At 42.9% G+C, this 21,629-nt stretch overlaps 1 protein-coding gene across 1 annotated transcript in view; it reads left to right on the top strand.

The window, feature by feature from the left end:
- Nucleotides 1-4,509: 4,509 nt before the first annotated feature.
- The window catches only part of DNAH3 (dynein, axonemal, heavy chain 3), a 230,804-nt gene continuing 213,684 nt past the window's right edge, over nucleotides 4,510-21,629 (top strand). The window contains exons 1-7 of the mRNA XM_006875979.1: nucleotides 4,510-4,548; nucleotides 8,239-8,343; nucleotides 9,516-9,738; nucleotides 11,972-11,980; nucleotides 15,183-15,252; nucleotides 16,595-16,763; nucleotides 18,779-18,965. Of these exons, the coding sequence (XP_006876041.1) occupies nucleotides 4,510-4,548; nucleotides 8,239-8,343; nucleotides 9,516-9,738; nucleotides 11,972-11,980; nucleotides 15,183-15,252; nucleotides 16,595-16,763; nucleotides 18,779-18,965 (802 nt within the window). The remainder of the gene's footprint in view (nucleotides 4,549-8,238; nucleotides 8,344-9,515; nucleotides 9,739-11,971; nucleotides 11,981-15,182; nucleotides 15,253-16,594; nucleotides 16,764-18,778; nucleotides 18,966-21,629) is intronic.

The raw sequence follows: 21,629 nt of genomic DNA, 5'->3' as shown, positions 1-21,629 counted from the left end.
AGTGTCTATTTTATAATGGTATACCAGGGAAACCAAGATTCAAAAGACAGCCAAGCATCTTAAACATTATTTACCCCCTTTTGCCCATTCCAACCATGTCTCAATTCCTATATCTCAGAGCCTTGTTGTTCCAAGGTTGTGCATACATCATTATTTACCTCTGTCCCACTTAGCCCATGCAAACCTGCCTAATTGTTTTCCTATCTGCCTTGTTTATCCATTTCCCTCCCCCTTCTTGTGTATTGCTCCCCTCCCAGCACCAAAACTATCCTGTGTCTATTCCCTACCCTGTGCTCTACCTTCCCCTCCCTCACCTCACCCCCCCGCCCCAATCCTGGTAACCAGCAAAGAATCCCCCCCACCTTTAGTATGGGTTCTTTTTCTTAGTCTTTTACAGTAGTGGTCCTATGCAGTATTTCTCCCTTTGTGACTGACTAATTTCACTCAACATAATGGCCTCAAGGTTCATCCATGTTATGTGGTGGCTTGCAGCTTTCTTGTTATTCTTCAAGGTAGCATAATATTCCATTGTGTGTATGTGCCACAGTTTGTTTATCCATTCTTCCGTTGATGGGTACTTAGGCTGTCTCCATCTTTTTGCTATTGTATATAGTGCTGCTATGAATATTGGTGTGCATATATCTACTCATGTTATGGCTCGTATTTCTTTTGGGTAAATACCAAGTTGAGGAATTGCTGGGTCTTAAGGTATTTCTATTTCCAACCTTCTGAGGAAGCCATATTGCTTTTTAGAGAGGTTGGACCATTTTGCAGTCCTACTAGCAATGCAGGAGCATCTCAGTCTCTCCACATCCCTGCCAGCATTTATTGTCCTCTGCTTTTTTGATCTTTGCTGTTATTGCTGGTGTGAGATGGTATCTCATTGTTGTTTTGATTTGCATCTTAATGCGCCAGACTGCAAAGCCATTTGAACTGCAAGGTCAGCAGTTCAAGCTCACCAACTGCTCCTCGGAAACCCTATAAGGGTTGGTAGGGGTCGGAACCGACTCGATGGCATTTAACAACAACAATGGCTAGTGATTGTGAACATTTCTTCCTATGTTTGTTGGCTGCCTGGATCTCCTCCTTGGTGAAGTGTCTGTTTATGTCCTGTGCCCATTTTTTAATTGGGTTATTTGTCTTTTTCTTGTAGAGGTGTTGTAGTTTCCTATATATTTTAGAAATGAGTCCCTTGTCTGATGTATCGGTGCAAAAGATTTTTTTCCCATTCTGTGGGTTTCCTTTTTACTCTTCTGATGAAGTCTTTTGATACACATAAGTTTTTCATTTTTAGTATGTTCCAATCATCTATTTTGTCTACTTTTGTTTGTGTAGTTTTCAAAATGTTTGCTAGTCTGTGTATTTCCTGTATTAGAGCCCTCACATTTGTCCCTATTTTTTCATTGATGGCCTTCATAATTTTGGGATTCACATTTAGGTCTTTAATCCATGCTGAGTTGGTTTTTGTATAAGGCGTGAGGTGAAGGTCTTGTTTCAATCTTTTATATCGCTTTCCAGTTTGCCAGCACCATCTGTTGAAGAGACTATCACCTTCCCATGTGATATATTTAGGTACTTTGTCAAAAATCAGTATGTGGATGGGTTAATTTCTGGATTCTCGATTCTGTTCCATTGATCAGTGTATCTTTCATTGTACCAGTACCAGGCTGTTTTGACCACTGTAACTGTGTAATACGTTTTGAAGTTGGGGATTGAGAGGTTTCCAACCTTATTCTTCTTCTTAAGCAGTGCTTTGCTTGTCCTGGGTTTCTTTCCTTTCCATTGTAAAGTTTGTAATTGTTTTTTCCATCTCTTTGAAGAAAGTATTTGGAATCTGGATTGGGATTGCATTATATGTGTAAATTGCTTTGGGCAGTATTGACATTTTCACACTGTTAAGTCTTCCTATCCAGGAGCATGGTACATTCTTCCATTTTTATTGGTCTCTTTTGGTTTCTTGTAGTAGTGTTTTGTAGTTTTCTTTGTATAGGTCCTTTGTTTCTCTGGTTACATTTATTCCTAGATATTCCATCCTTTGGGTGGCTATTGTAAATGGTATTGCTTTCCTAATGTCCTTTTCAGTGCTGTCGTTTTTTGGTATAGAGGAATCGAAAGAGGTATTTTTGCTGGTGTCTCTCCTCTGCTAAAGGCTATTCATCTTGAAATTGGAGGGTGGGTGCAATTTAGATATTGCCCCTTTGCATCCAATTTGGAGAGGTGGGAGATGCAACTTAGAAATTGCCAGTGGGCATTGAAATTGGGAAGGGGCTACAATTTCGAGATTGTTTTGGGGTGCCTGTTACCCTCTCTGCTCCCTTGTGAAGCAGCTGTATTCTGTCCTACAAGGTCTCTGTGAGTGGAAATTGCTTCTGAGGCCACGGGTTTGGAATGGGTTAGTATTTATCTTCTGTGTTGTTGAGAAGATTCCGAGAGATGATGCTTCTCGAGTGCTCAGCACCCATCCCAGAAAATAGTATAAATGCTCAGTAAAAGGTATTATGGTTTTGATGGTTTTAAACACGGGATTGACTTAAAGAATAAGGAGCCCTGGTAGCACAATGGTTAAACATTTGTCTCTGAAACAAAAGGTGGACAGTTCCAGCCCACCAGCTGCTCTGCAGTAGGGAATACTGAGTGATCTGTAAGAGTTCTGCTGTTGTTATTGTTGCTGTTGGTAAGTGCTGTCAAAGTCTGACCCTGTAGAGGGTTCCCAAGGATGCTCATCTTTGTAATTTGTATAGATTATGCCCTGGATACTTTCACTTGTACATTTCAGTGACATTAACTCTGTTTATCATTTTGCTCAACCATCACCCGCATCTACTTTCATCACTCTAAGTACTGTCACACCACTGTAAGCAATGAGCCAACCTTTTCCCCCCCTCCCATGTGCCCCTGGGAACTCTAAATCACTAGTAAATTTTGATCTCTATACATGTTTCTCTTTTACTTATTTCATATAAGTGAGATCATCTACTATAATGGCATGTTTCATTCAGTCTGTTATTTTCCGGATTCATCCATGTTGTATAGCATCTATCAGAATTTCATGTCTATGACTCTAAGTTGGTTTTGAGAAAACTTTGAAAGGTAATCGTGAAACATGTTCTTTGAATGCTTGAGCAACAGCTAGTATTGTTGTATGTGTGGGTGTGTTTATAATAATAATGGTATTAGGCAACATTTATAAAGTGACATACTGTATAGTTGACTGTCCTGCTTTGTTCCGGGCTGAGAGGGTTCCCAGGATGTAGTCTTTTCTGTGCTAAAATCCAGGAAGTCCTCAACAAACCAGACTGGGTTGGCTAGCCTTCTACCATGTACACATTGCTTTAGAAACATCTCATAAAATCTTCAAATCAGTCTTGTGAGGTTGGCACTAACATATTGCCATTTTACAGAGAAAGCAAATACTTAGAGAAGCAACTCGCTGAAGCCACTCAGCTAATTCACAGGAAGAGCAAGATCTGCCCAACTCTAGAAGCAAAGAATCTGGTCATCATGCTAAATGCATTTAAACCTCTCCAAAGAGGCAAAGACGATGACGATGACGTGGAGAGATGGAGTGGCTGGGAACTCTAGACCCAGAGAGGGAGAGGGGCTGTGTGCTGATGACTGGGAGGGTGGTGGGAGGTGGGGGACAGGCTTGCAGGTTATACCCTTTGGTTGGTTGATGATGCATGGAGGGGATTGTAACCGTGACAATGAAAAGATCTACGATAGGATTAGTGTAAAGCTAATGGTCTCCCATGTAAACAATCACATAAATCACAATAAAACAAAAAACAAAAACAAAAAAAAAGGCAAACAAACTTCTCCAAAGACATTGGTGCCTGTTGTCACTAATGTCTCCATCATTACTAAACATCCTCCCGTTGTCCCCTTTGCACCAACACTTCCTGCTGCCGATTTGGTCCCCAACCAAGGGAAAGACCCAGGCGTGCAGCCAGGTCAAGCCCAGTCTTGTATCTGGGCAGGCCAGTGGCCCCTCCTTCTCTTAGCAACAGACGCTGAAACCTAGTTACTGGCCCCAAGTCTGGTAGAAAACAGCCCAGGAAGGAGAAAGGGGAAAAGTGGAGACCACAGGGGGCTTGTTTAGTGGGGTGTTTGCTCTGTCTTCGGTCAGAATTAATATGTAACTCAGCCTCCATTTTCACTCTGCAGTGAACTCTGTATGCTCCTGGGACAGTTCCAAGAGAGGAGTCACTTAGTGGAAAGGGGGGTGACTGTCACAGCAAGAATACCCAGCAGGACCCCAATGCTGCCGCTTGGCTCTCTAGTTTCCCTTTCTCTCCTCTTCTGCCAGGGAACTCCTCAGGAGGCTGAATGAAGTCTATGACCTCAGAGGTGGCCCTGTGACAGGGCTTTCAGAACACCACAGAAAGTTCTATTTTCTAGGTCATCCCTTTATGCTATAAAGAAGGGTGGGGTTCAGAGCCCTTGGTTAGAGAGGAGCACCCCTCAAGAAATTGAGTGTTCCTTATTCAATTTTAAATAGGCACAATTAAAATGAAGACCATGAATGACCTGGAATGTTCAGCTCAGAGGGTAAGTGTAACTTCTCAGAGGGAAAGTATAACTTTTAATACATGCTTCTTTCTTCTTTTTTAAACATATTTTTTATCACGTAAAAGATTTGGGAGTGGGTGGTGAAGGGAAAATGCTTCTTTCATAGGTCAATTGCCTTGCTGCTGTTGTTATTAAGGGCCAGCTAGTCAGCTCTGACTCATAGTGACCCTGTATAGGGTTTCCGAGGAGTGGCTGGTGCATTTGAACTGCTGACTTTGTGGCTAATAGTCCAATGCTTATCCCAGTCCCACACCAGGATTCTGGTTGCCTTATTAGTCTCTTAACTAAACAAGTATATTTATAACATTTTTTATGTTAAGACCTTTGAATGGGAGTTCCGGTGTGGCACTGTGGGATAAAGCACTGTACCACAAGGTCAGTTTGAACCATAAGGTGGAAGGTTCAAATTCAGCAGCTACTCCTTGGAAACCCTATACAGGGTAGCTGTGGGCTGGAACCAACTCATCAGCACTTAACAACAACAGCAATGAAAAGAAAGCCTTCTTTCTCAACAGCTCTAGTAGTCATGTCAGGAAAGACTCTGAGCAGCCTGGTTTAGGTCACATGCCTCTCCCTGAACCAATCTGGGAAGAGGGAATATTCAAACTAGTCAAGTCTGTGGTACCTGCCCTGTCCTGGAGCTGAGGTCTGGGGTCAGCCCCGTTTTACAACTTGTCCACTGCTTTTGGTGGAATGAGTTACTTCCCAATTGGTTTCAGGGCTGAAATCAGGTTTACCTTACACAGAACAGAGTCATGAATGCCAAGACACTTCCAGAACAATGTTAAGAAACACCTTGGCTGCAAAAGGTTGGGAGTTTTTGGCGTAACTAATTACTCCCAAGGAGCTCTGGTAATGTAGTGGTTACGAATGGGGCTGCTAACCTCAAGGTCAGCAGTTCGAAACTACCAGTTGCTCCGAGGGAGAAAGATGAGGCTTTCTGCTTCCGTAAAGATTTATAGCCTCAGAAACCCTGTACAGGGTCCTTATGAGTCAGAACTGACTCCATGACACATAACTACCACCAATTGTTCCCACTCTTTTTGTAACTTACTCAAGATGTGTGGATTTTGTGGAGTTTGCTGACTGTTCTTTCAATGAGGATTTTTTGTTTGAAATTGATTTAAAAGCTAGGCCAAGGGAAAGGTTCCTTCTCACCACAAATCCTTTTTGTTGCAAAGACAAAGTTCGGACAGCTCTTACTTGCCAGTTTATGTCTTACATGTGGAATCCTGAAATATGAGAGAGACTTCATATTCGTGAAAGTCCCGCTGCCAAAATCTCCCTCAGATGGTATGGTGTATGATTAAGACGATCGGGGTCTTTTCAGGCAGATGCTGGATTTTTCTATTTGGTTAACCTCATCATGTAATTTCATTGTAATTTCAGTAGAGAAAGAAGGGTTTCTTCCTTGGAAGCCATCAGTTCTCAGATCCCTGAAATTGAGGTCAGTAGCAAAAAGACAGGATGCAGTGATTTAAATCAACAGTGCAAATTCTTTAACTTGAAATCAATAGGATCTTCATGTTTGAGGTGGGGTCCAAGCATTCCCGCTTTTAACAAAATTCCATTGTTGAGTCCAATGCACCATGAGTTTTGAGAACCAGGGAATAAATTAGGCCATTCCGTGTTTGTAAAGGTCTCCGGCTTCGTATGTATCTTTGTTTATGGGGTTGGATGGTTACATTAATCTAAAAGGTCAATAACTTTCTAAAAGGAACCCTGGTGACATAACCGTTACAATGCTCAGCTGCTAACCAAAAAGTCAGCAGTTCAAAACCACCAGTTTGTGGAAGAAAACACCTAGTGATTTGGGAGAAAAGAGTACAGCCTAGGAAATCCTATGGGACATTCTCTCTTCTCATAGACTCATACAGGGTCTCTGTGAGTCCGAATCGACTTAACAAATAACCACCGCCACCTTCCTAAAGTCAGTTGCCAGGTAAGTCATACTAGTGTGCCGTGGAGTCGGGTTTGACTCACAGTGACCCTGTACAGGGTTTCTGAGATGATGAATCTTTATGGGAGCAGGAAGCCTCATCTTTCTCCCGTGGAACTGTTGGTAGTTTCAAACTGCTGACCGTGAGATTAGCAGCCTGACTCGTAACCACTGTGTTACCAGAGCCCTGGGTGCAGAGTAGCATACATTTAAAAGCACTGACTTAGAAGGCAAGCTTCTGCCCTGTCTGTCTGGGATGTAATACCTGTCCTCTCTGAGCCTTAGTTTCTTTCGCTAGAATATGGGTATAAAAACCCTTGTAAGGTTGTACAATGCCCGGCCCATAATGCTTTGGAACAATGGTCCATGTTGTTGTGGTTTTATTGTTATTATTTAACGAGTAGGTGCTCCAGGGGAGATGATGAAGGTTCATATGAGTCAGCAGTGAGCGAGGGGTTGACTGAAGGCAGGGGTGGCTGATAACTGACTCATAAACCTCCTTCATTATCCTCTCTGACAGAATTAGCCTAACCAAGTAAATAAAACTCATACTCTGATTTCTCATTTTACACTGGAGCTAAGTCCAATGTCATTGCCTTAAAGTGACAATTCCAGAGTGCCAACATGCCCCTTGAAAACCCCTCAAACCATCTTTAATGTGTTGTTCAGCAACACCTCTCGATAAGCCCAGCCCCAGGAGTTCTGTCCAGTGATGGAAGAAATTGTAATTTCTCCATCCCAGCTCCAGGTGAAATAGTTGTCTTGTATATAAGGACTGGGTCATAAGGCAGAAATACACATGGTATAGTTCAACAAACATGATTATCACTTTAAGTTCTGCAAGTTGCTCATTCCAGGGAAGACACTGCGGGTAGAGTTACCAAAACAGTGTGGCCACCTGAGGGTCGCTTCCCAGTCAACCTTCACTGTTCACAGGAAGCACAGAGAGAGTTGCTTGTAGGTTCACTACATATAAAATGCAGTACCATTGCAGGAGCAAACTTTTATTTGGAACTTTGCATATATGAAGAGCCTTCCTTTTTTTTTTTTTTTTTTAAAGTCAACCCCTTTAATCATAACCCAGGGTGGGATAATTGGGCATCTGGGCGTCCTCCTCAGAATCTAGGGGAAGAAACAACCTTCAGCTTTACTCACAGGGGAGAAGTCAAGGGGGAGACATTGGAGGAGAGAGAGATTAGTGGTTCATTATATGGAGTCCTGGTGTGGCGCTGGGGGCTAATGTATCAGACTGCAAAGTCGTTTGAACTGCAAGGTCGGTGGTTCAAGCTCACCTTGGAAGCTGCTCCTTGGAAACCCTATACAGGGTAGCTATGGGTCGGAACCGATTCAACGGCACTTCTCAACAACATATATGTATGTATGTATATATGTATGTATGTATGTATATATATGTGTATGTATGTATGAGGCATATATATATATATGCCAAGGAAAGATTCCTACTGACTACAAATCCTTTTTGTTGCAAAGACAAACTTCAAACTTCAGACAGCTCGTACTTGCCAGTGTATATATAGACATTGGAGGAGAAAGAGATTAGTGGTTAATTTTATATATATATACAGAATGTGTAAGGAAGGTGTTTGGTTGGCAGAACTGTTTCTGAAGTCTTGTTTGGTGTTTGGGAGCTCTTTGCTCCTCATATATTCCCAGAGGCGTGGAAGGCTTCCCTGATTCCTGAAGAGTAACTTTCACCCCATCTCTCACAGACCACCCGAGATGCCTCCATACATCACATGAGCCATCCTCAGAATCGGCCCGAGCTGCCCCCTCTGCCTACTTCCATCAATGAGGAGCCGTCTGAAATCTATCAGGTATGTTTACAGGGTGACCTGACCACCCTTCTGCTGAGGATGACAAGATACACAACACTGCCCTGCCCCTCTAGGTATCCGAGGTAATGGTGGAGAAAGCCATCAGCCTTGACAAGTGCAATTAGGGACTTTGGGGATCTCTGCCACTGGTAGAGGCTCCAGAATAGGGGAGACAGAGCCACACAGGTGAGTTAGAAGCTGACCTTCCCCATGTACCTGGTGCATTACTTAATGCACCCTTTGCTATATAATGGTTGAGATTTCTTTCTGTCTTTGCAATCATTTCAGCAAGTAACTCGTATATTTATTCAAGAGTAAAACTTGATTTCCTCTTCTAAGGGAGAAAACCGAATAGAAAGCTATGTAGAATACAGTTCTAGTCAGGCATACATGGGGTCACCCTGGGTTGTCATCAACTCACTGACAATGGTTTTTCACATACCAGGACCTTTTCTGTGTACTTGTATTTTTAATATCTTTTGTATCATGTGAGGGTAATTGTATATGCCTTATGGGCTTCTGGTGTGGCGCTGTAGGATCAGTACTGGACTGGTAACCACAAGGTTGGCAGTTCAAACCCAAACCCAAACCCAAAGCTTCTCCTTGGAAACCCTGTACAGGGTTGCTGTGAGTCAGAACTGAGTCTTAGGCACTCAGTAACAACAACAACAGAACTACCTTGAAGCCATTTCTGTAAGGAACAGAGTCCCTGGGTGGTGTGAACAGTTAACACTTAGCTGTTAACTGACAGGTTGGAGGTTCAAGTCCACCCAGAGGTGCATTGAGTGAAAACCTGGTTCTAAAAAATTAGCCATTGAAAACCATACAGAACACAGTTCTTCTCTGACATGGGGTCATCATGAGTTGGAATTGACTTTAATAACAACTGCTTTTTTCCTGATAAGGAATAAATGCAATAGATGTAGATGATCTAACTCATGAATTTACTGTGTATTGAGTGCCAACTCTTATCCTTGTCATTAGAAATCATGCTCCTAGCAGTCAGGAAGTACAGCGGGGATCCATTAAGAACCTGTTTTCGTGGGCAGTGAGGTGAAATGAGCAGAAGGTAGAAGCCTCATCAGGCATATGGGGCTCCGGGAGTGTGACTGTGAGGCCAAGCCCCTCAAGAGGAGCCTCAGCATGTCTCCTCTTCACTTCTTTCCTTATAGACGGTCATGTCACATAGCTTTTACCCCCCCTTGATGCAACGTACCTCATGGACTCTGGCTGCCCCCTTCAAAGAGCAGCATCACCACCGTGGTCCCAGCGACTCCATTGCCAACAACTATTCCTTGATGGCCCAGGACCTGAAGCTGAAGAACCTGCTAAAAATCTACCAGCCGATTACCATCAGCGTCCCCAGGGAAAAGAGCTTTCAAAGGCTGTCACAAGGTATTTGAAAGCAGAGTGAGGTCTCTAATTCTGGTCTTTAATTCACGTAGCTAACTTTGAATAGACTCCTCATCTGTGAAATGGGAATGATTATAATGACTAACATGTATGGAACATTGATCACATACTGGCATCCCTGGGGGTCAGGGGGCACAAACAGTTAAATACTCAACTGCTAGTGGGAAGGTTGGCAGTTTGAGTCCACAGAGGTACTTCTGAAGAAAGGCCTGGTGAGCTACGAAGAAAAGTCAGTCATTGAAAACCCCACAGACTAAAGAGGCCCAGTCATGTCTCCCCAACAGAAAGATGTGGAAATTAACCATTACATTTACAACAGGAATGCAATGGACTGTAACCCCGTGGCTATATAATGGTTTAGATTTCTCTCTGTCTTTGCAATAGCTGTAGCAGATAGCCTGTGCTTGATCGCCCTCTGGTGTAATGTTTCTTCAAGAGTCAAACTTGGTTTCCTCACCTAAGGAAGAAAATGGACAAGAAAGCCATGTGTATAGAGCACCACACATGAAGTCAGCATGAGTGGTGATCAACTCACTGGCAATGGCTAACTGGTTTATCCTATACCAGGACCTTTTCTGTGAACTTGTATTTTCTATTGCTGCATAACAAATTATCCCAAAATTTATGATCTCACAGTTTTTGTGGGTAAGCATGTGACCCACAGGCATGGCTTAGACATGAGGTTCTGGTGTAGCATCTCCCAGTTACGGTGTTGGTCATTTGAAGACTACACTGGGCAGCATCCTGGGGCCTGGCAGCGTCTGAAACTTTTGTGTACCCTCCCAGGTCCGTCTGTGCTTGCCTGTGTCCCTTCCCTCTCAGCATCCGCTGGCTCTCCGGTTTGATTCCCTGCCTTTCACTGCCCTCTGGCGCCCCCTCTCATCTCGTTGCCCGCTCCTGGCTTTCCATCCAGGGTGCAGGCCTCCATGGGTGGTGCTTCTTGGGACTCCGGCTCCGGCTCCGGCTCCATGCCCGCCCAGCCCGTGGCTTTTGGAATGGCCTCTCTTCCCAGGGCTGGTGAGAGCGCATGTTGTGTCGCCTCTGGCTAGCCCGGCTTGGCCTCCGCTGCCATCCCAGGGTTCCCGGTGGGAGACACCATGACCCTATTTCTCGTTCCCACACCTACCTCAGGTTGGCCCCGAGAGAAACTCACCACATAGGTTCTCCTCACCATGATCTGGCAGATGGGTGCCAATGGAGCTTGCATGTGGGCTGTGTTCTACCTCTGAGCTCTCTCCAATGGCCAGCACACCTGGCGGAATCTAAGGATGTGCTTTGGACTCCTTGGGTGGCGCTGTAGGACCAGCACAGACTGCGAACCACAAGGTCAGCAGTTCAAACCCACCAACTGCTCCTTGGAAACCCTATACAGGGTCACTATGAGTCAAAACTGACTCGCCACACTTAACAACAACAGTATGATTAATATTACAAGACAATCAAGTTTTACAGAATATAATTCAGAAACGGTTGCAGCAGTACATTGACAGGGAACTGCCAGAAATTCAAGTCAGAAACACAAGTGCACTTAGAAGGAGGGATATCATTGCTGATGTCAGATAAGTCTTGGCTGAAAGTAGAAATGCCAGAAGGATGTTTACTTGGGAGGACGACTCATTAACAACCTGCAATGTTCAGATGATACAACCTTACTTGCTGAAAGTGAAGAGGACTTAAAATACTTACTGATGAAGATCAAAGCGCACAGCCTTCGGTATGGATTGCATATCAATGTAAAGAAAATAAAAATCTTCACCATTAGACCAATAAACAACATTCTTATCAATGGAGAAAAGATAGAAGTTGTCAAGGACTTCATTTTTCTTGGATCAACTATCAACATTCATGGAAGCAGCAGTCAAGAAATCAAATGATGTACTGCATTAGGCAAATCTGCTGCACAAGACCTTTTTAAAGTGTTGAAGAGCAAAGATGTCAGCTTGAGGACTAAGGTGCACCTGACCCAAGCCATGGTATTTTCAATAACCTCACATGCATGTGAAAGCTGGACAGTGAATAAGGAAGACTATAGAAGAATTGATGCTTTTGAGTTATGGTGTTAGAGGGGAATATTGAAAGTACCATGGGCTTCCAAAAGAACCAACAGATTTGTGTTGGAAGAAGTGCAGCCAGAGTGCTCCTTGGAGGCCAGGATGGCCAAACTTCATCTCTCCTACTTTGAACATATTGTCAGGAGTGACCAGTCACTGGAAAGGTATATCAAGTTTGGTAAGGTGGAGGGTCAGAGAAAAAGAGGAAGACCCCCAGCGAGATGGATTGGCCAAGTGGCAACATCAGTGGGCTCAAGTATGGCAACAATTGTGAGGTTAGCCCAGGACCGGGCAGTGTTTCGTTCTGTTGTGGATAAGGTAGCTATGAGTTGGTACTGACTTGATTGCACCTAACAAGAGCAATTATAATACAGTGTAGAATGAGAATTCCAGAACACCTAAGTGTGCCTATGCTGAATCTGTACATAGACCAGAAGGCAGTCCTTTGAGCAGAATAAGAGTATAATTGGGTGGTTTCAAATCAGGAAAGATGTGGGTTAGGGTTGCATCCATTCACAATACTTACACAGTCAGTGCACTCAACAGATAATCTGAGAAGCTCAATCATAGTAAGAAGAACATGGCATCAGGATTGGAGGAAGATTCATAGCAACCTGTGACATGCAAATGATACAACCTGGCTTGCTGCAATTGAAGAGGATTTGAATCACTTCTGGATGATTAAAAACTATAGCCTTCAGGTGTGTTACAACTCAACATAAAGGAGACAGATATCCTCACACATGGACCAGTAAGCAATATGATTAAAAAAGATTAAGGTTGTCAGATATTTCATTTTACTTGGCTCCACAATCAATGTCAAGAAATCAAAGGACATACTGTATTTGGAACATCTTCTGCAAAATATTTTTTTGAAGTGCTAATGAGCAAAGATGACACTTTGAAGACTAAGGTACACTTAACCCCTTCCATGGTATTTTTCAATTGCTTCATATGCATGTGAAAGCTGGACAATGAATGAGACTGCAGAAGAATTGAAGCATTTGAAGTATGATGTTGGTGAAGACTATTAACTATATCATAAACTTCCAGAAGGATGAACGTACCTGTATTGGAAGAAGTACAGTGTGAATAGTCCTTAGAAGTATGTTCTGAATGCTCCTTGGAAGTAAGGGTGATGAGACTTTGTCTCACATACTTTGGACATGTTATCAGGAGGCACTAGTCCCTGGAAAAGAACTTCATGCTTGGTAAAATAGAGTGTCTTCTAAAAAGTAGAACACCCTCAATGAGATGGATTGACAAAGTGGCTTAAGCATAGCAGTGATTGTGAGGGTGGCCCAGGACTGGGCATTGGTTTGTTCTGGTACACATTGTTAGGTGCCATCAAGTCGGTACCGACTCATCGTGTTATTCACAGCAGAATGAAACACTGCCCGATCATGGGCCAACCTCACTATCGATGCCACACTTGAGCCCATTGATGCTGCCACTTGGCCAATCCATCTCGCTGGGGTTCTTCCTCTTTTTCTCTGACCCTCCACCTTACCAAACATGATATCCTTCTCCAGTGACTGGTCCTTCCTGACAATATGTCCAAAGTATGAGAGACAAATTTTAGCCATCCTGGCCTCCAAGAATCACTCTGGATGCACTTCTTCCAAAACGGATCTGTTGGTTCTTTGGTAGCCCATGACACTTTCAATATTCTCCTCCAACACTATAACTCAAAAGCATCAGTTCTTTCTTGGTCTTCTTTATTCACTGTCCAGCTTTCACATGCATATGAGGTTATTGGAAATACCATGGCTTGGGTCAGGCACTCCTTAGTCCTCAAGCTGACATCTTTGCTCTTCAACACTTTAAAAAGATCTTGTGCAGCAGATTTGCCTAATGCGATATGTTGCTTGATTTCTTGACTGCTGCTTCCGTGAATGTTGATTGTTGATCCAAGAAGAATGAAGTCCTTGACAACTTCAATCTTTTCTTCATTGATAAATGTTGTTTATTGGTCCAGTGGTGAGGATTTTTGTTTTCTTTACGCAATCCATACCGAAGGCCGTGCTCTTTGATCTTCATTAGTAAATGTTTTAAGTCTTCTTCACTTATATAGGGTCAACTATTAGTCAAAATTAACTTGGTGGCATCTAACAGCAATAAGAAAATGCCTTAACAAGTAATAGCATCTAGCTAAATTTTAATAATGTAATTTTAAAATATTATTAATTGATTTCATTTGTTACTTTCTATTTATTGCATATTATATTGATTTTGGTGCCCTGGTATGGTGCTCCAATTCACCAGTTGCTCCTTAGAAACCCAGTTACAAGGTCACTATCAGTTGGAATTGACTCGACAGCACTTAACAACAACTTACTGATTTTTAAATTTGGAATCATTATATCTATTATAAATTAACCAGATTTTTCTAGTTAGGATATGCATTAAAAATGTTCCTTTAAAAAAAAGAGCATGTTACATTTTATAAGCCTGCTGTTATTCAGTGCCAATTGAGTTGGTCCCGACTCAACTACCCTGTATAGGGTTTCTGAGTCTGCAAATACTTATAGAAGCAGTAAGCCTTATCTTTCTCCTGTAGAGTGACTGATGGCCTTGAACGGCTGACCTTGTGGTTCACAGTCCAGTGCTTCTCCTGTGGAGCCACCATGCTCCCCTTATAAGCCTGTATCTACTTAAATAAAAATATGAAAGAATAATACAAGTGATGTTTAGAAACTAACAGTGTTGGGGAGAAAATGGAGTAATCAATACTTGCCAGATGAATTGATAAATGGAAGGTACCCTCATCCCCAGGAGCACTGGTGATTCTGTAGGATAAGCACTGGACTGCTAACCACAAGGTCAGCAATTCAAACCCAACAGCCTCCAAAGATAAGGCTTTCTACCCCTATAAAGATTTACAGCCTTGGAACCCTATACACAGTCTCTATGAGTCAGAACCAACTTGAAGGCACCTAACAACAACATCATCCCTCATTTACAGTTGGGGAAACTGAGGCCTGGATTAATTAAGTCACTTTTTCAGGGCCACACATTTAATTAGTAATGCAGGTGAGACCACAGTCCACTTATCCTGTGGCATCCCACCACACAGTATCCATTTGCCTTGTATTCTTGGGCTGCCTGGGTCATTGTTGTTGTTGTTGTTGTTATGTGCCGTGGAGTCGGTTCCAACTCATAGTAACCCTGTACAGAGTTTCCAAGGCTATAAATCTTTACGGGAGCAGAAAGCCTCATCTTTCTCCCTTGGAACAGCTGGTAGTTTCGAACTGCTGACCCTGAGGTTAGCAGCCTGATTCCTAACTACTACGCTACACAAACTGCCTCAGTAGTCAGAAGGTCATCCAAGCCACTGCACCATTACTGATGTCTTTTGTTCCCCCACTCTTCTAGTTAAAACCTCAGTAAAGCCCAACAAAAAGAAAATGACGGTTTTCTTCAGAGACAGAGAGGAAGCTACCAGGTAAGTGTCACTGTGGGAAAGCAAGACACTAGTCATGCCTGAAGACGGTTGTGACTGTCTCTGCCACTCTTAGTGCTCTGCCTCCAGGCTTCAAAGGGCACCACCCTTGAATCTAAACTTTATTTTTCAGTTTATTCCCTACCCAAACTTGGAAAACTCCTAAATGCCAGGCACTATCTGAGAGTCAGGATAATAAAGATAAGTAAGACTCAAACAACGGAAAACAATGGTAAAGATGGAAGCGAAGAGAGAGCGCTATCATGGCTGACTTTTTGTTGTTGTTTTTAATGCCAATATTGGGCTATGTTTAATCATTCACCTAACCATCTACAGTGTCCTGGTGGGTCAGAGCAAGGGCCCGTTAAACCTGTTACCAGCAAGTTGGTTATAACTCATAGTGACCCAGTAGGACAGAGTTGGACTACTGCATCATGTGACGAAGGCTGGAGTCTTTAGGGAAGCAGACTGCCACATCTTTCTCCGGAAGAGTAGCTGCTGGGGTTGAGCCTCTCACACTTTGGCTAGCAGTTAAATGCTTAACCACTCACTGTACAACCCAAGCCCATAGAGCAAGATGGTACTCAAAGTATGTTCTCCTGATAACCAGCGGCATCATCACCTGGGAACTTGTTAATACTTGGAAATGCTCGTTCTTGAACCATAACACGTGACTACTGAGCCAGACATTCCAGGGGTGGGGTAGGGCCCAACAATCTGGCTTTTTCACAAGCCTTCCAGGTAAGTGTGCAGGACATTGGGGTACACTTACCAATAACAACAGTGTTGAGGTGAAGAATGTGGACTTTAAGTCTAGCTGATTCCAAAATCCACACTCCAGCCCTTTACCATGTAGGTAAAAATATTATGGGACATCATGTGTTTTGCTCTTTATTGTCCCCTACATATGATTGTTTCATTTGTGCTTCCTTTTTAAGGTAAGAAGTGCTATGGCCCAATTTAACCCTCACGTTGCCTGGGATACCAGAAAGTCAGAACAGCTTGCTCCCAGCTATAGCACCTTATCTTGGCTTACTTTTTGTTTTTGTTTTTTCTCTAATCTTCATTTCTTCCTTTTCCCTTTCTTCCCATTTATTTGTGTATTTAACATCAACTGCCCTTTTAGTTTTAAACCAATTTGAATCTGTTTAGATTCTAAAAATTAACAAAATAAGTGCTAACCTAGTCATGAGGTATTCAGTGGTTAAGGACCATCATCGAAGTACACACTCTTGCCATTAGATGACACAGAGCGGCATTTATTAGATTCAAGAAGGTAGGTGTGACATCATGGCACATCCATGTAGAATCAGGCACTAAGCAGAGAACTGTGTCTATATTTCAGAACCGAGTTAACCTGCCACCTCTCCACCTACCCAGCCATGAAGGAGGTGATGTCTTTAAAATCTTCAGGAAGCAGACCAATGAGTCCAGAGGAACAAATTAATGTGATGATACAGCAGGAGATGGAAATAGAGAGCAGAGACGCCAAACCATCTGAATTAGACTTAGAGGTATGGTCTCCTTAGCTTCCTTTCTCTCAGTTGGCCAGATTTTACTCTTAGCATTTCAGTAGTTCAAAACTGGGGTGTGCAGCAGGATCACGTGGGCAACATAAAAATACCAGTATCCAGACCCTGTGGCCAACACGTGAGGTAGCGTGTGTGTGTGTGTGTGTGTGTGTGTGTGTGCAAAAGCTCTCTGCTCTAGTTAAGTCCTGGAACTTGATGCTTTGGGGTCTCCTAGCACAAAAGGTTTCAAAAGGGCAACCCATAGGTAAGGGTTGCCAGAATTAACAAAAGCAAAGATAAAGTTAAACAAAACACCAGCCACTCAGTTAAATTTGAATTTCAGATAAACAAGGAATCATTAGTTTGAGTAAAAGGACAAGTGTATCCCACTGTATCCTGTATTTTTTCCCAGTAACCATACCATAGGATAAATTTAAACTGCAGACGTTTTGAAAACGAGGGAAATCTCAACCTATCTTGAAAAAGAAACATCTTTGGAGTTGAGTAGTTGCTGCCTCCTGTGGGTACAAAACGCATTCTCCAGTGTGCCCCACTCCCCACGATGCCTAATTACTTTCTTGTATCCATCCAACTTTCACTTATTAACATTATCTGCCTGGCTGCAGGGCCAGGTAGGCTGTTGAGTTTCCAACTCTATTGTAAAACAACAAAGCTTTAGAACAAAGAGCTTGTGTAGTTTTAACCAGTTGCTGTCAAGTTGACCCTGACTCCTGGCTACCATATGTGTTAGAACTGTACTCCACAGGGTTCTCAATGGCTTACTGTTCAGCAGGAGATTGGCAGGCCTTTTTTTCTGATGCACCTCTGGGTGGACTCAGACCACCAATCTTTCACCATCCAGGGTCTCCTATGTGTTGATTTGTTGTTGTTGTTGTTAAGTGCTGTCAAGTCGATTCCGACCCATAGTGACCCTGTTATAGGGTTTCCAAGGAGCAGCTGGTGAGCTTGAACCTCCAACCTTGCAGTTCAAACAGCTTTGCAGTCTGACGCATTAACCCACAGTGCCACACCAGGACTCCAACTAGATGACTGAAACATCCTAAAAATTACTTAATGTGCATCGAAGATATCTCAAAAAAAGAGTAAAAAGAGAACCCACAGACTGGGAAAAAAAAAAAATTGGCAATTATATACCAGACAAAGGATTATTCTCTAAAACTTATAGAAAGCTTCAGCACTTCATCAAGAAGAAAACAACAAATAATCCAATTAAAAAATGGGCAGAAGACAAAAATAGCAACTTCACCAAAGAAGACATTCAGATGACCAACAAGCATGAAGAAATGCTTGTAATTGTTATCTATTGTTGTTGTTAGGTGTCATCCAGTCAGTTCCAACTCATAGTAACTCTGTGTACAACAGAATGAAACAATATCAAGTCATGTGCCGTTCTCACAATTGTTGTGTCTGAAGCCATGGTGGCTGTCACTGTGTTAGTCAGGCACTTACCAACTCAAAGGCAAGTCATACATCAGTGAAGCTTCCTGACCCTACCAGGTCACACTGACTACTTGTGTTAAGTTAGTCTATTTATGTTGCTTTCTAAACTTTCAACCCCATGGTTGACTTAGAAGAACTGTTATAAGTCTCATTAGGACTTTGGCAATTCCCGCTACAAGCCACGCAATCAAGGCACTTTGGAAAGGAAGTGAATTATTTGAATCTATGGAAGGAACTCGTCATCCCTATTAATGAACCATCATCAGATATGTCAACTCCATCCCCAAGCTCAGGAGTCCTAATTGTCCTACCCCCGTGGTATTTTAGAGTTCTTTCTTATATGTATCCCAATGAATCCTCCAGAAACATGGAGGAAAGTCGCTCATGATCTTCCTGCTATGAGTGTTAAGTGGGAGGTCCAGAAAGCATGATGGCAGCAAGTGGAGGGTGGGGAGGAGAGCTGTGTGAATAGGGCCCCTTGGTGGCAGATGGGTTGGGCAGTTGGCCATAATTATTAAGCTCTAATTGTTCTCTTGTTGCTTCTTTGTCAATGGAAGAGGTACTACTACTACCTGACCCATGGAATCCGGAAAGACATGATTGCCCCTGAGGAGGCAGAGGTGATGATGCGGATTTCAACGCTGATTTCGAACAAGCAGATAGCAAGCGCCTTGGAACCTCTGCTTGAGAAGCTCATTAAGGAGAAGGAAAATGACTATTACACTAGCATCATGAAAAGCATTGGTAAGGCCGGGCAAACAAACACTGGGGAAGGGGCTCCCAGCAAGAGGGAGACGCCATCTTTCCTCTCACTTTGGTCCTCTATCCGGTTTCCTCTGAAATGTCAACAACATCGTTTAATTTTTAATTCCATGCCACTACACACCTTGGGAACCCTATAGGGTCGCTATGGGTCAGAACCGACTCAATGGCACTTAGCAACAACAACACACAACCCCAGCCGCATCACTAATGTCCACACCAATGCTTCCCATACTTCAGTGTGCACACAGATCATCTGGGGATGTTGTTAGAGTGAAAACCGATTCAGTAGATCCGGGGAGGGACCCAGGATTCTAACAACTTCCAGGAGATGCTAATGCTGCTGACTACTAATGTCAAAGACCCTGGTGATTAAGTGCTTAGCTACTAACTGAAGGGTCTGAGGTTCAAACTCACCAGATGCTCCGCAAGAGGAAGATGTGGCAATCTGCTTCTGTTAATATTGGAAACCCTATGGGACGGTTTCACCCACTGAGTTAGAATGGAGTCAGTGACAGTGGATTTGGTTTGGGTTTATAACCCTCAGTGGTCAGTCATTCCATTCTTTGAATTCTTGACATTTCTTCCCTCTACTTTCAACTCCTGCTTTGAAACTTCCGTGACATCATTTCTCTCCTGTCATTTCACAGTGGCATTGTCTTCCCACTTCTCATGAGTTTGGGCTCTTCTACTAGATTATGTGTCAGACAGACTGCAAAGTCGTTTGAACTACAAGGTTGGTGGTTCGAGCTCACCAGCTGCTCCTTAGAAACCCTATACAGGATCTCTAAGGGTCGGAATTGACTCGACAGCACTTAACAACAACAACTAGATTATGGGAGTCCTGGTGTGGCGCTGTGGGTTAATGGGCTTGCACCGTAAAGTCGTTTGAACTGCAAGGTCAGCAGTTCAAACTCACCAGTCATTCCTTGGAAACCGCCCTATACACGGTGACTATGGGTTGGAACCAACTCAGTAGCACTTAACAACTAGATTTTTAGTTCTTTGCTGGTGAAGACTATATTATTATTAGCCTAGGGTCTTGTATACAAAATAGGTTATTTGAAAATATTTGATGACTAGAAATTATGAAATGCTTGTTTTTTTTCTTAAATGTTTTATTGAGAATTATGTGATAGTTTACATGGGAGAACATTAATTTTATCATATATCGTCTCATTGCCATGGTTACGATCCCCTCCATGCATCATCAGCCAACCAAAGGGTACACCCTGCAATCCTGCCCCCCATACTCCCCAGGTCTTCAGCACACAGTCGCTCTCCCTTTCTGAATCTAAAGTTCTCCAGCTGTTCCATCTCTCCACGTCATCGTCTCTGCCTCCATTTCAGGCATCACTGCTTCTCTGGGTAGGGTCCTGCTCTCCGCTCTTCTCCCTTGATGGTCCTAGGGACCTCCGCTCCTAGACTGAAAAGTTAATCACTCCTCTCCTTGCTATAAAACTTCTACCTTTACATTTCCAACCCTCACAATCAGTCCTGATAACAATTATTCACTGTTATATCACAAGAGACCCGTCTGCATTTCATGCATCAGCCCCGCCTAGACAGATTGGATACTACTCACTGGAGATTCTACCTTCCTCCAGGCCCTCTGGATCTAGGTTCCCTCTTGAAAGCTTGTAAGCCAGTCACTTCTTGCCTTTGTAATGACTGTGTTTTTAAACAGTAAGACGAGAAGCAGCTCAAAGGGAAGAATGATTACACCAGTTCTCTTTATACTCAATATGCACTTTCCTGTTGTCATTTTGGAGTCCTGTTGTGGCACTGTAGGATAAGCACTTGGCTGCTAACCACAAGATTGGTGGTTCAAACTCACCAACCACTCCTCAGAAACCCTATACAGGGTCATTATGAGTCAGAGTGGACTCAAATGGATTTAACAACAACATTCTATATTTATCAAGTTGCCTGTTGTTGTTGTTAGGTGCTGTTGTGTCAATTCCAACTCATAGCTACCCTATGCACAACAGAACAAAACACTGCCCAGTCCCACACCGTCCTCACAATTGTTGCCACACTTTAGCCCATTATTCTTGCCCATGTTCCAGTTCATCTCATTGGTGGTCTTCCTCTTTTTCTCTGACCCTCCACTTTACCAAGCATGAAGTGCTTCTCCAGGGACTGGTCCCTCCTGACAACATGTCCAAAATATGAGCGATGAAATCTCACCATCTTGGCTTCTAAGGAGTGTTCTGACTGTACTTCTTCTAACACAGATTTGTTAGTTTTTCTGGCAGTTCATGGTACTTTCAATATTTTTCTCCAATACCATAACTCTAATACATCAATTCTTTTACTGTCTTCCTTATTCATTGTTCACATTCAAGAGACATATAAGGTAGTTGAAAATACCATGGCTTTGGTCAGGTGCACCTTAGTCCTCAAACTGATATCTTTGCTCTTGAAGGTTAGTGGTTCAAGCTTTGTGCAGCAGATTTGCCTAATGCAATATGCCATTTAATTTCTTGACTGCTGCTTTCATGAATGTTGATAGTGGATCTAAGAAAAAAGAAGTCTTTGACAACTTCAATCTTTTCTCCATTTATCATGATGTTATTTATTGGTACAGTTATGAGGATTTAAAATTTACATTGAGGTGCAATACATACTGAAGGCTATAGTCTT

This window comes from Chrysochloris asiatica, unplaced genomic scaffold (genome assembly GCF_000296735.1).
Source record: "Chrysochloris asiatica unplaced genomic scaffold, ChrAsi1.0 scaffold00348, whole genome shotgun sequence".
Classification (NCBI taxonomy): domain Eukaryota; kingdom Metazoa; phylum Chordata; class Mammalia; order Afrosoricida; family Chrysochloridae; genus Chrysochloris; species Chrysochloris asiatica.
Note: the sequence above shows the minus strand (reverse complement) of the source record. Positions and strands in the feature narration are given on the sequence as shown.